At 36.3% G+C, this 12832-nt stretch overlaps 2 protein-coding genes across 2 annotated transcripts; one reads left to right on the forward strand and one right to left on the reverse strand.

Moving 5' to 3' along the window:
* Nucleotides 1-1767: 1767 nt before the first annotated feature.
* Nucleotides 1768-4524, forward strand: LOC124635939 (carboxypeptidase B-like). Its single transcript, XM_047171901.1, has 6 exons — nucleotides 1768-2044; nucleotides 2248-2457; nucleotides 2539-2638; nucleotides 2789-2911; nucleotides 3144-3332; nucleotides 3874-4524. Exons 1-6 carry the CDS (start codon nucleotides 1977-1979, stop codon nucleotides 4483-4485), a joined length of 1302 nt encoding a protein of 433 aa, XP_047027857.1. The 5' UTR covers nucleotides 1768-1976; the 3' UTR covers nucleotides 4486-4524.
* A 5040-nt stretch (nucleotides 4525-9564) lies between these two features.
* On the reverse strand, nucleotides 9565-12268 carry LOC124635800 (carboxypeptidase B-like). The gene is made up of 6 exons (XM_047171753.1): nucleotides 12111-12268; nucleotides 11659-11868; nucleotides 11478-11577; nucleotides 11183-11305; nucleotides 10757-10945; nucleotides 9565-10215 (listed from the first exon to the last, which is right to left on the reverse strand). The coding sequence occupies exons 1-6, from the start codon at nucleotides 12176-12178 to the stop codon at nucleotides 9604-9606; spliced, it is 1302 nt and encodes a 433-aa protein (XP_047027709.1). The 5' UTR covers nucleotides 12179-12268; the 3' UTR covers nucleotides 9565-9603.
* Between the last annotated feature and the right edge of the window lie 564 nt (nucleotides 12269-12832).

The following is a 12832-nucleotide window of genomic DNA, read 5'->3' on the forward strand; positions in this document are numbered from 1 at the left end:
ATGACCCGATTGTAAGCCGTAGGCAGAAGCTCGTCATTCGTGACATTTCGTCGTTGAATATTCATCATTCATACCCAGACGATTATAGATTTTACTTACGTCATTTTTGTGTTGAATAAATACAATTTGGATTAAGGTCTTGTAATTTTAATATCTTCATCATCATCAATAGTCTCGTTATCTCAACGAGACTATTGATGATATGTTTTGAAATTTTCATTAATTTGTGTTCCAATCAATAAAATGACACACTTCACGGACATAACTTTCTCATGTTATCTGTAATAGATACAGTCCGCGCGGAACTAGTTGGCCGCGCCTTAGGTATAGGTATGTGAGCGGTGGGGCGGAGAGGCGAGGGCACTTGCTCTCATTACTCAGTTAGGCACCATACTTCGTGGATAGAATAAAATAGAAGTTTATTGTTTCCAGCAAACATAAAAAAAACTTAACATTGAGCCTATAATACCGAAAGCAAAAGGTTCGAGCGTTAGCTTATGCTCAGGCTTCCCAAAAGGAGTTGCCGAGCGCAAATTTTCAGCTCGAACCCTTGACTCCCGTTTACAGTAACACCAAAAGAACGATAAACGTACATTTTTAACGCTGTGATCAAACATTACAGAAAATAAAATAGAATAGGAAAAAAAGTTTGTCGGTCGTGGCTTTTTAAATATTTGTCGGAGCTACATCAGGATAGCACTATTGTCCGACATCAGCTAGGGTAATCGTACAAAGAGATAACTCAAAAAAACTCAAAACTCAAAAACGTTTATTCAAATTAGTCAGAACAAAAGATAGACCCCAAAACGCCCGCCCTTCACCACTTCCTATGTGTTTTGGCTGGGGAGAAGAAGTGGCGCAACAAACTCCCCAGCAACACAAGTCTGTCTGTTCATCATCATCATCATCATACCATACGATACACACAAATTTAATTTCACTAGACACTTTACAATAAGTTAAGGTACTACAACGCTAGGCAATAACACTAGGTACACTAGGCAGTTTCATGACGACTCAACGAAGACTCCACGAACACACAATGAAGACTGAGCTCCCCGGACGCCACGCTAACCACCACAACTCTGCCAAGCGCGACAAAATGTTGTTTCACGGAAACGCCACCAGAGGGCGCGCTTGCGTCTCGTTTAGTGTACGTACTAATGACCGTCTCCGACATATTAAATTAGGATCTTAGTAAAATAATAAGGGATATAATGTGTAGTTTGAAAATACAGCTTATTATAGATAATTATTAAGTATTTTTCTGTGTTTACACTTGTTTTTAAAATTGAATGCATTTTTAATATTTCTTAAAGGTGGGGGGAATATTATTCCATATTTTCGATGCTGTATATTTGAAGCTATAAATATCCCTGTGTTTTGACTTATATATCTGAGTATCGTCTGCATGTAGGTGGACTTAACAGTATTGCAGGGTCTTTGGAAAGTCGGCTGTCAGAATAAGGAAGAGTAACGGACTCAAAATAGTGTCAACACTGTCTAATCTCATGTGCATTGCGTGCAGTAAACAACGCTCCCCTCACCCTTGTCGCCACCTATAGCGCAGCCAACTACTTCCGCGCGCACTATAGATGACGCGCACGCAATTTTTTTATTTCACTTTTTTACACCATCTGTCATAGTGTAGGTACTTCATGATTTTTTCATTCGAATGACGTCATCAACAAGGATATTCATCAAAAGCGTGATTGCTTTTTTATACCTACTACAACTATCTTGATCAAACTTTGAAACGTAAATAATTACATTTCTCCTTAATAAATAAATAATCTAGGATAATGATTTAGTAGCCGTAATCAATTGCGAAGTACGACAGATTGTAATCGGCAGGATTAGATATATTAATTAAAATCTAATGTCTTTATCAGATGCTACTGTACATAAAATGAAAGGATTCCAGAAATTGTTACTATTTAATTATAAAGTGGCTTAATTGTCACATCGTTTTAACCATGAAATACTTATTAGTATTCTGTTTGTTTGTAGCCGGGGTGCTGGCTAAACATGAAATTTATGATGGGTAAGATCAATTTGGTTTCTACCTCATCTAAACTAATATGTCTGTCGCCAATCCGGACACTTTTGGATGACATAGCCTTGTCTCTCAATATTCATTGTTTAACTTAAAAACTAAATGATGAATAAATAGTTTTCCTGATTTTTCGTCATAAACCATGACCATCCACAAAATTTTCTTCACACACATCTTCACTTTATTTGCAGACACGCCGTTTATCAAGTAGATGTTGCCTCAATGGACCAAGTCAAACTGGTCCATGACTTCGAAAATGATTTGATGCTCGATGTCTGGTCTGATGCTGTACCCGGACGCCCTGGCAAAGTCCTCGTCCCCAAATTCAAGAGAGAAATACTTGAAAACTTCCTCAAACAGTCTGGAGTGCAATACAAACTCGAAGTTGAAAATATTAAAGAGTAAGCTCGAGAAGCTAACATTGATGTAGATTGAAACAATGGTATTGAAAATCTAATAAATAAACATAATTTCGATTTCAGACAGCTGGAATTGGAAGATCAACTCCTAGCCGCAGCTGCAGCTAAGAGCAACAGCACCAGATCGCGTCTGTCCTTTGACACAATCCACAGTTATGAAGCGGTACACAAAAGCTTACATTATTGCTGTATATTTTTCATAACATTTCGACTTACGAAAAAAGGAGTAGAACATAAATTGTACAGGAGCACACACTTTGTCTAAACTTTAAACAGGACATTCATAACAAGAATACTAAACATTATTTTACAGGTCGATGCTTACTTACAAGAGCTTGCAAAAGAATTCCCAAACGTTGTCACCGTTGTTGAAGGAGGAAAGAGTTTCGAAGGCAGATCCATAAAGTACCTCAGAATTTCTACCACCAACTTCCAGGTAAGAGTCATTTCGAATCCTTAGAAAATTAATAATTTTATTAAAAAGCTTAATTTTAGCCTTAATTTCAAAGTTGACATCCAAAGCACGTTCAAAACTACATTAAAACTTTTGACATAACTCTTTTTGTAAATCGAATACTTGATTCATTTAATTTAATTTGACTCTAAGCTTTCGTCTAGATAAAGCAATACTTTTTATATGGTAAATTACAAATATTTTCCATTTCAAGGATGCCAGCAAGCCCGTGGTCATGATGCAGTCTCTCCTCCACAGTCGTGAATGGGTGACCCTCCCTGCGACTCTCTACGCCATCCAAAAACTTGTCATTGATGTCACAGAATCTGACCTGATCAACAATATCGATTGGATCATCTTGCCTGTAGCCAATCCTGATGGTTATGTTCACACTTTTGACGCTGTAAGTATATTGTATTCTGAACAAAAATACATCTGTGTCGAATACAGGATTAAGACAACTTATACTAATGGTACAATAATAACAATGGTAATCAATAAAAGTCGAGACAGTCAATAATGAAAATAAAATAAATAAAGTAAATAATAAAGTGTTCATTTTTATAGTGTTTATTTCTTACTGGTTTTAATTTTTAGGTTAAATGTACATTAGGATGATATTTGAGTCATTTTGGTATATTTAATTACTACTTATGCATAGTTGTGTATTTGATAGTTCTCATTGCAATTTATCTAATCATAATATTTGTCTTCCCTAACTATATGATGTGAATGACATGATAAAATTAGAAATTAAAGTTATTGTCTACAATAAAACTTTACTCATAATCTTTATATTATTATTGCAACACAACATGCAATTTTGTGACGTAATAACTTGTAATTAAACAAGCATTTGCTAAATTGAAGCCCTCTACCATAAAAAAGTCACTCTTGCACTTTTTCTTTCTTTTGTGTATATATCTATGTTTTGCATATTCCAGGACCGTTTCTGGAGAAAGAACCGCGCCACCGGCTACATGATATTCAACTATTGCATCGGAGTAGACCTCAACAGGAACTTCGACGTGAGCTGGGGCACAGAGTCCAGCTATAACGTTTGCTCTGAAATCTTCCACGGCAGACGAGCCTTCTCCGAACCCGAATCCTCCGTCATCAGGGACATCATCGCCGAACATCGCAACCGAATGGCCTTATTCCTTGACATTCATAGTTATGGCAGCATAATCTTGTACGGTTATGGAAGTGGTGTTCTCCCCTCCAATGCTTTGCAGGTTCACTTACTCGGAGTCCAAATGGCCCAAGCTATCGACAGGGTCAAATGGTCTACCAACAAGGACTATATTGTTGGTAATATCTTCCATGCTATTTATGCTTCATCAGGTAGTGCTAGTGACTACGCCATGCAAGCTGCTGCCCCATTCTCGTACACCTATGAACTGCCTGCTTATAGAAACGGTGATGGGTTAGAAGGATTCCTTGTAGACCCTGATTTTATTGAACAAGCTGGCTTTGAGACTTGGGAAGGTATTAAAGTTGGTGCCAGAGCTGCGGCCGCTGCTGCTAAAGAATTGAAGAAAGTCAATACTGCTTAAGATTATTTTATACTGATTAAATTATTTTTGACACTGCAATTTTGTTCTTCGACACCATTTAGGTTTTTCAATGTTGTTCCCAGTGATTTTACAAATCATCGCAGCAGTTATTACTTGACCGCACTCTACCGTCCATTATGACCCGATTGTATGTAGTACAGAATGTGAATTTAGAAGCCGTAGGCAGAAGCTCGTCATTCGTGACCTTTCGTCGTTGAATATTCATCATTCATACCCAGACGACTATGGAGTATACTTAGTTTTCCTTACTATCCTATCCAGTTTGAGTTGCCCAAAACTCTCCAAAGTTCTTTGTAATTTGTTTGTCGATAAAATATGAAAATATTTTTTATCGATATTTCGTATTTCTCAGCACTAGCCGCGGAGTTTCAACACCGAATGGTAATGTGGTGTAATCCGAACGTTGGAACTTTTCAATGAATTTAGAATACCGCTGCATCGCTGCAACCCAAGATTTTATATTTTTTTCGAATTTCCTAATTGAATTTCGCTCATAAACTTGAATTCTCATGCAATAGTCGAGTTTTACTGGCGTACGTAGTTTATCGTTACGCCGCATACGTGTGTAGTAGTCAAACATGTTGACAAATACTGCTGCCTCAAGGATATACCTAGATGATGCATGGTAGTCTAGTGTTAATAATTTATTATTTTTAAAAGATGGCTTACAGGAGCCGGTTGCGCATAGGTTGAATATAGCCCTGATGCAGCGTTTTTGAGCATATGAATAGGAAGGGAGTGAGTGTCAGTATGACGAGTGACAGGGGAAAATGGAAGAAAATGACATATTGCGCCGACCCCAAGTAAAATTTGGGAACAGGGCAGGAGAAAGAAGCAGCGTTTTTGAGCAATGAAAGCGTGCTTTTTTTCCGTACTGTTGCCCCAAAATATTACACCGTATCGGAGAACAGAGCTAACGTAACCAACCATGGTAAGCTGCTAAAACAGGGTACTCAGATTTGCTATTTACCCCAATATAATGCATATGAAAATTGGCCCAGCTTTTGCAAACGTGTTCAATTGTCGTCAATATGTAGTCTTAAAATTTTCGTTACTTCCGTTTCCTCAATGTTGCTATCTTGGTAATTAATTTTTAAAGCACCTGTACGTCGGGTTCGTATTTTAAAATACATTACTTTAGTTTTGTCAATATTATCATTAAATTATTAATTCTGAGCCAATCTATAAATCAATAATTGTTTTGGTTAATGTCTGATTCTAAGTCAATGATAGCTATTTGGCACAGAGGTGTATCATAATCGTCATTTGTTACGCTTTCACGATCAAAAATCCGACTGTGATTGAGAAGGAGTCTCATTTTAAATAAGCGTAACCCTGGAAACGGTTACATGTTGCTTTTATTTGGTATCTCAATAAAATTATATCCTGATTCATAAAACGGAAGGAAATTGATAGGGCAGTTATAACGAATAAAGAAATTAGTTATAAAGTTTGAAATTGCATAAATTCTAAGCACAAGTGCAGTCTAATTGGCGCAATCAATACAGATACGAAATTGGATCGTACAAACTTCAGTTGCAAATTGTGGAGTGCCTCACTATCATGTTCACTACGTCTCTATATACAAATAATATGAGTTAGAGATATGACAGAAATAATGTCTGACTCTTTTTCACTCGTAAAAATGGGTGGTGTATGGCTATGTATTCACAATAGAAACATGTTTTTTGAAGCCTTCCTACTTTTTCATTCAAGACCCTTACAAATAAAAACAAGTCTGTCAGTGAATATTAATGCCAGTGAAAATATCCAAATATCTCCAAATACTTCCCTATGATACAAAGGCATTTTTCCTGAGCACAAACTTTCCTTGATCCTCAAAATTACCGTTAAAACAATCGTTGTGTAACATCTTTCAATAACTTCTTTAATACCGAATTATTTTTCTCGAAGAAAATTTTTAAGGCAATCTTCACAAATTGGAAACAGATCCCGAACTGAATCACGGTAAAAAATCGAGAGATTTAATTTTAAAAAATTCGCACTCTTCGACGCTCTTATAGGTCAAGGGCCGGTAACTGTAAGATCACCCATATTTCATAAGGTTGAAATTGGATAAAAAGTATCCTATAACCTTCCTCGATAAATGGGCTAAAATACTCCGAAATATTTTTTCAAATGGCTCCACTTTCAAATCCACTAAGCTTCCGAGATTATCGCGTTATAAACAAATGAACTACTCAGCCAAATGACATTAGTAGGTATGGATTAAATTATAAAAAAAAATCACCCTATCCAGGCTTTTGGTTCACACACAAACCAACTTTAAAATAAAAATGAAGTCTGGCACCCTCTCGAATGACGACCTCTCGTCAGACTGGCTCTCGACCTATAAGAATTTAATATGGCTGAGATGATAAGAATTGATTATTAAGGTAATCTATTATAAAATGTGGCTTATCCGACCCCTGATTCCGTGGACCTTTGATTTTGTTTATTTTTTAAGGTATTTGTATTATCTCTTACACAGGGGCACGACGAATTTGGGACATTTTTATATGTTCTCGTACTCGGATAAAATATGATACTTGGAAATAGTGTAGCTTCGATTCACATGTTTTGGAGCTGTTAAAATAACAATAGCAATAAAAAATGTTTCCCTTTATTAGACACAGTTCAGATGGCTAATTACGATGAAATTGTGAAGCTTCAAGTATGATACAAATGCGTGAAAAAAATTACAAATGGAAAACAAACATAGCTAGCTCACAACTCTCTGCAGTCGGGTAAAAATCTCAACAATAAATGTGATTGTTAAAAAGGTTGTTGAGCGATAAAAATAAGAAATTTCCCAGTTATCTTACGTGTGACATATTTTCTTGGGCAACAACGTAGTTCTGTACCTTGCGAGACAGGCATTCTCAAATAGTGATGTCACTTTAAATATTTGATGAGCTATCGATGTTTCGTATCGATGGAATTGTTTCGTTTTCGGACATTGGTGTATTTTTGGTATTGTGGATGTAAAGTTATTTTAAATGAATTTGGACCTCAGAAAGAACGTCCTTTTTTCAGTAGGTTATTAACATCATAGTTTATAGTAATTAATGAAAGAGTTATTTTGATCTTTCCGTGCTTCCTTGTAGAATCATGCCGATTGCCGTTAGACGTTTTACTATAAATAAATGAGGCATCAACTTTTAATTAATAATAATAATGTATGCCATTAGGACAATGTTTTTTGCAGTTAGTTTTATGAAATAATTGAAGTCCGTGGAGATAGTGTAGCTGTCCAGCAATTAAAGATTTTTTTTTATAGATTCAACAGTTTCAGTTCCTTTAACAAAAACTAATTCTTCTCAGGTCAGGCAAATACCAATGCAACTTTTCTAAGTTTGTATGTACTTTCTAAGTATCTCTTAGACACCAATAGCTGATAGAAAGGTGAAGGAAAACATCTTGAGGAAACCTGAACTACGAGTATAAAGTCTGAAATCAACAACCCGCATTGAACCAGGGTGGTGATTAACGCTCAATCCTTCTCAGTGTGAGAGGAGGCCGCAGCCTAGTAATGGGACGATAAAAAGGCTGCAACAGAACAGAACAGAATTGTTCTTAACACATTATTTATTCTAGTATAACATAAGACGTTAAACATCCATTCGACACGGCCCCTCACTATTGTCCACTCCTCTTCGGCATGTCACGTCGCTCCTTGGGGCAATATTTCCTTCCCCCCTCCCCCCACTCCGAGACGTGGAGCTATCTGAAGCGAATTCTCCCCTGTTATTGCCAACCTGAATTGAAAAAACAAAGCTGGATTTTTGTTTTTCGATGTTATAGGTTCAAACAGTAGGTTTTGGGGCGTGGACAAAAGTTGGTGTAAGTATGTAAATTTTTGGAGACTAATATTTCTTTTATAGAAAATTTGAGTGTTTTGTTTCTTTAAATATTATGAAGATTTTAATAACTATTTATTTGTGTTCATCGAAAGACATGGTTGTTGTACTTATGGTTGACGTCTTTCTCTTTTCTAAGTCTTGTGCTACTTGGTGTGCCAATCAGAGTCCAAACTCTAATTATTCTATTTTAAATATCCACCTTATACTTTTAATTATGGACTGATATGACGAGGATATAAAACGGCTCACATATTGTAACATTATTCTTGTGCCCTTATTCCATTTTAGACCTTTAAATATAAATGACTTATCAGATATTTTGCCTTTCACATAGCTTCTATGATTTTTTGTTAAAAAAACGTATATGATTCTATTTTATTTTTACACATTTTAGAGATGATAGTGTCAAAATCATTGAAAGGAATATGTTTTTAAGATACAAACTAAAAATCCGTGTCGCCTTGAGCGGATAATTTTTGCCAGACGAAATTCGTGGAACCATAACGCCTGACAGATTATATTAGCAAAATGTTACAAATAATACCCAAAATATATGGTACAAATCGGAAAACTGGAAACCTTGGATGTTTTTAGCTACTGGCTAAGTAACAACCGCACGTGTCGATTGCTCGTAAAGTTAAGCAACGTTTGGCGCGGTCGGTCTGTGAATGGGTGACCATCTATGTCAAGACGAGTTTTGAGAACATACAAAACTTCATATTTCTCATCAATGTTGTTTGCGCACACATTGATATCATAGTATTAATTCATTGTCACATCTCTTTGAATTGTATAAGTGGTAGTCAATCTGTACAGGATTAAATTCAACTCACGTATTGTTTTCAAGGGAATAAAATTGAATTGTCTGTACCTTTAAAATTTTTCACATTTTTGTTTTATTTCTTTCAACTTACAAATGATACATGAGCGAATTTTGGGCATCTAAAAAGGGCTAGGATAGTAAGGAAATCTCAGTATACTTTATAGTCGTCTGAGTATGAATGATAAATATTCAACGACGAAATGTCACGAATGACGAGCTTCTGCCTACGGCTTCTAAATTCACATTCTGTACTACATACAATCGGGTCATAATGGACGGTAGAGTGCGGTCAAGTAATACCTGCTGCGATGATTTGTAAAATCAATGGGAACAACATTAAAATCCTAAATGGTGTCGAAGAAAACCACAAAATTGCAGTATCAAAAATAATTTAATCACTATAAAATAATCTTAAGCAGTATTGAGGTTCTTCAATTCTTTAGCAGCAGCGGCCGCAGCTCTGGCTCCAACTTTAATACCTTCCCAAGTCTCAAAGCCAGCTTGTTCAATAAAATCAGGGTCTACAAGGAATCCATCAAACCATACACTGTTCCTATAAGCAGGCAGTTCATAGGTGTACGAGAATGGGGCAGCAGCTTGCATGGCATAGTCACTAGCACCACCAGACGCAGCATACAGAACATGGAAGATATTACCAACAATATAGTCCTTGTTGGAAGACCATTTGACCCTGTCGATAGCTTGGGCCATTTGGACTCCAATTAAGTGGAGCTGCAAGGCATTGGAGGGGAGAACACCATTGCCGTAACCGTACAAGATCATGCTGCCAAAGCTATGAATGTCAAGGTATAAGGCCATTCGGTTGCGATGTTCGGCGATGATGTCCCTGATGACGGAGGTTTCGGGTTCGGAGAAGGCGCTTCTGCCGTGGAAGGTATCAGAGCAAACGCTGGAGCTCGACGCTGTGCCCCAGTTCATGCCGAAGTTCCTGTTCAGGTCTACTCCCATACAAAGGTTGCCAGCCATGTAACCGGTGGCACGATTCTTTCTCCAGTAACGGTCCTGGAATGTGCAAAACATAGTGAGATATGGACGAAAGAAAGTAAAAGTGCGAGAGTGAGATTTTTTTCTAATTGTAGAGGGCTTCAATTTAGCAAATGGTTTTTTATTTGCGTCACAAAATTGCAAGTTGTGTTACGTAATAATAAATTAATCTTTAAGTAGCCTGTATATCTACAAAACATGATTATAATTTTGTAATTGTCTGCCTACTAATTGATAAATAATTTCTACAAGGTGTTTATTATGACTATCAGGCACGTGTTTATTAACTTAATCTTCCTAAAAGTCAACATTTTTTTTGGAAAACACGTGGGTAAAACCAAAGATTATCAGGTACCTAAGTTTCATTAGTAGATACTAACTTAAATTGATATTTTTATCGTGTCATTCAGATTACAGAGTTAGGCAAGACAAATATTATGATTAGATATATTGAAATGAGAATTATCAAAGACGCAACTATGCATAAGTAGCAATTGAACTAATTAAACCAAAGTGACCCATGCCCATTTAACCTTCTACAATTTGAACGAATACTTACACCGCCAAAAGTATGAACATAACCATCAGGATTGGCTACAGGCAAGATGATCCAATCAATATTGTTGATCAGGTCAGATTCTGTGACATCAATGACAAGTTTGTGGATGGCGTAGAGAGTCGCAGGGAGGGTCACCCATTCACGACAGTGGAGGAGAGACTGCATCATGACCACTGGCTTGCTGGCGTCCTAGAAATGGAAAATACAAATGTACTTTACCATACAAAAGTATTGTACTCTATCTAGACAAAATCTTGGAGTCAAATTAAATAAAACGAATCAATTATTTGATTTACAAAAAGGGTTTTGTCAAATTTAGTTGGAATTTAGTTTTGAACGTGTTTTGGATATCAACTACACAATCAAGGCGAAAGTTAAGATTTATAAAAAAATATTGTTTTTCTGAGGGTTTGAAATGAATCTTACCTGGAAGTTGGTGGTAGAAATTCTGAGGTACTTGATGGATCTGCCTTCGAAACTCTTTCCTCCTTCAACAACGGTGACAACGTTTGGGAATTCTTTTGCAAGCTCTTGTAAGTAAGCATCGACCTGTAAATTAATGTTAAGTATTCTTGTTATGAATAGGTATGTCCTCTTTAATGTTTAAACCAAGTGCTTGCTCATGTATTTTATTTTGATTTACAATTTAGGTTCCTCTCCTTGTTTTTGTAAGTCTGAATCTTATGAAAAATGTACAGCAATAGTGTAAGCTTTTGTTTACCTCTTCATAACTGTGAATTTTTTCAAAGGACAGACGCGATCTGGTGCTGTTGCTCTTAGCTGCAGCTGCGGCTAGGAGTTGATCTTCCAATTCCAGCTGTCTGAAATCGAAATTATGTTTATTTATTTGTTTTTCATTACCATTATTTTAATCTGCATCTATGTTAGCATCTAAAACTTACTCTTTAACATTTTCAACTTCAAGTTTGTATTGCACTCCAGACTGTTTGAGGAAGTTTTCAAATATTTCCCTCTTGAATTTGGGGACGAGGACTTTGCCAGGGCGTCCGGGTACAGCATCAGACCAGACATCGAGCATCAAATCATTTTCGAAGTCATGGACCAGTTTGACTTGGTCCATTGAGGTAACATCTACTTGATAAACGGCATGTCTGAAAATAAAGTGAAAATTTGTGTAAATCAAATGTTATTAAAGGGCGATTCAGCAAATAGGCAGATAAGAATGTTAGGGATGGTAATGGTTTGTAACGAAAAATCAGGACAACTATTAATTCATTATCTAGTTGCTTTGTTTAATATGGAATATTGAGAGACAAGCCCATATCATCCAAATGTGTATTGGCGACAGATCTATTTATTTGGATATAGAGGTAAAAATTAAATTGATTCTTACCCATCATAAATTTCATGTTTCGCCAGCACCCCAGCCACAAACAAACAGAATACAAATAAGTATTTCATGATTAAAAAGATGTGGCAATTAAGCCACTTTATAATAAAATACTAACAATTTCATGAGTCGTTTCATTTTATGTACAAGATCATCTGATAAAGACATTAGATTTTAAGTAATATCGCTAATCCTACCGATTATGATCTGTCGTACTTCGCAATTGATTACGATGACTAAATCATTATCAGTCGCTTAGATTATTTATTGAAGAGAAATGTAATTATTTACATTTCAACGTTTTGATTAAGATAATTGTAGTAAAAAAACCCATGACGCTGAAGGTGAATATTTAGGTTGATGACGTCATTAGAATGAAAAATGTGTGATGGAAAAAAAGTGAAACAAAAAGGAAGCTTTGTCGAGAGCTAGATTTTTGGTACACAAAAAATATTGATCGGATACAAAAAAACACTTTCTTACGCCACTTTTACATGATGTACATATGAACAATTACAAGAACTTAATCCAAATTGTTATGGCCGATCTAATAACGCCTACAGCTAAAAATCAAGCAAAGACTCGACGGACAGAAAACATTTTTGTGAGAACAAAATGACTTGCGGAGATACATAATGCAAAATCTCCTAAGGAAGAAGCATGCCAAAATGCGGGTGTTCGGGGGCCGAGGAACGCTAGCTCCACTCTTATACGCCATTTGTTAA

Source organism: Helicoverpa zea, chromosome 13 (genome assembly GCF_022581195.2).
Source record: "Helicoverpa zea isolate HzStark_Cry1AcR chromosome 13, ilHelZeax1.1, whole genome shotgun sequence".
Taxonomy (NCBI): Eukaryota; Metazoa; Arthropoda; class Insecta; order Lepidoptera; family Noctuidae; genus Helicoverpa; species Helicoverpa zea.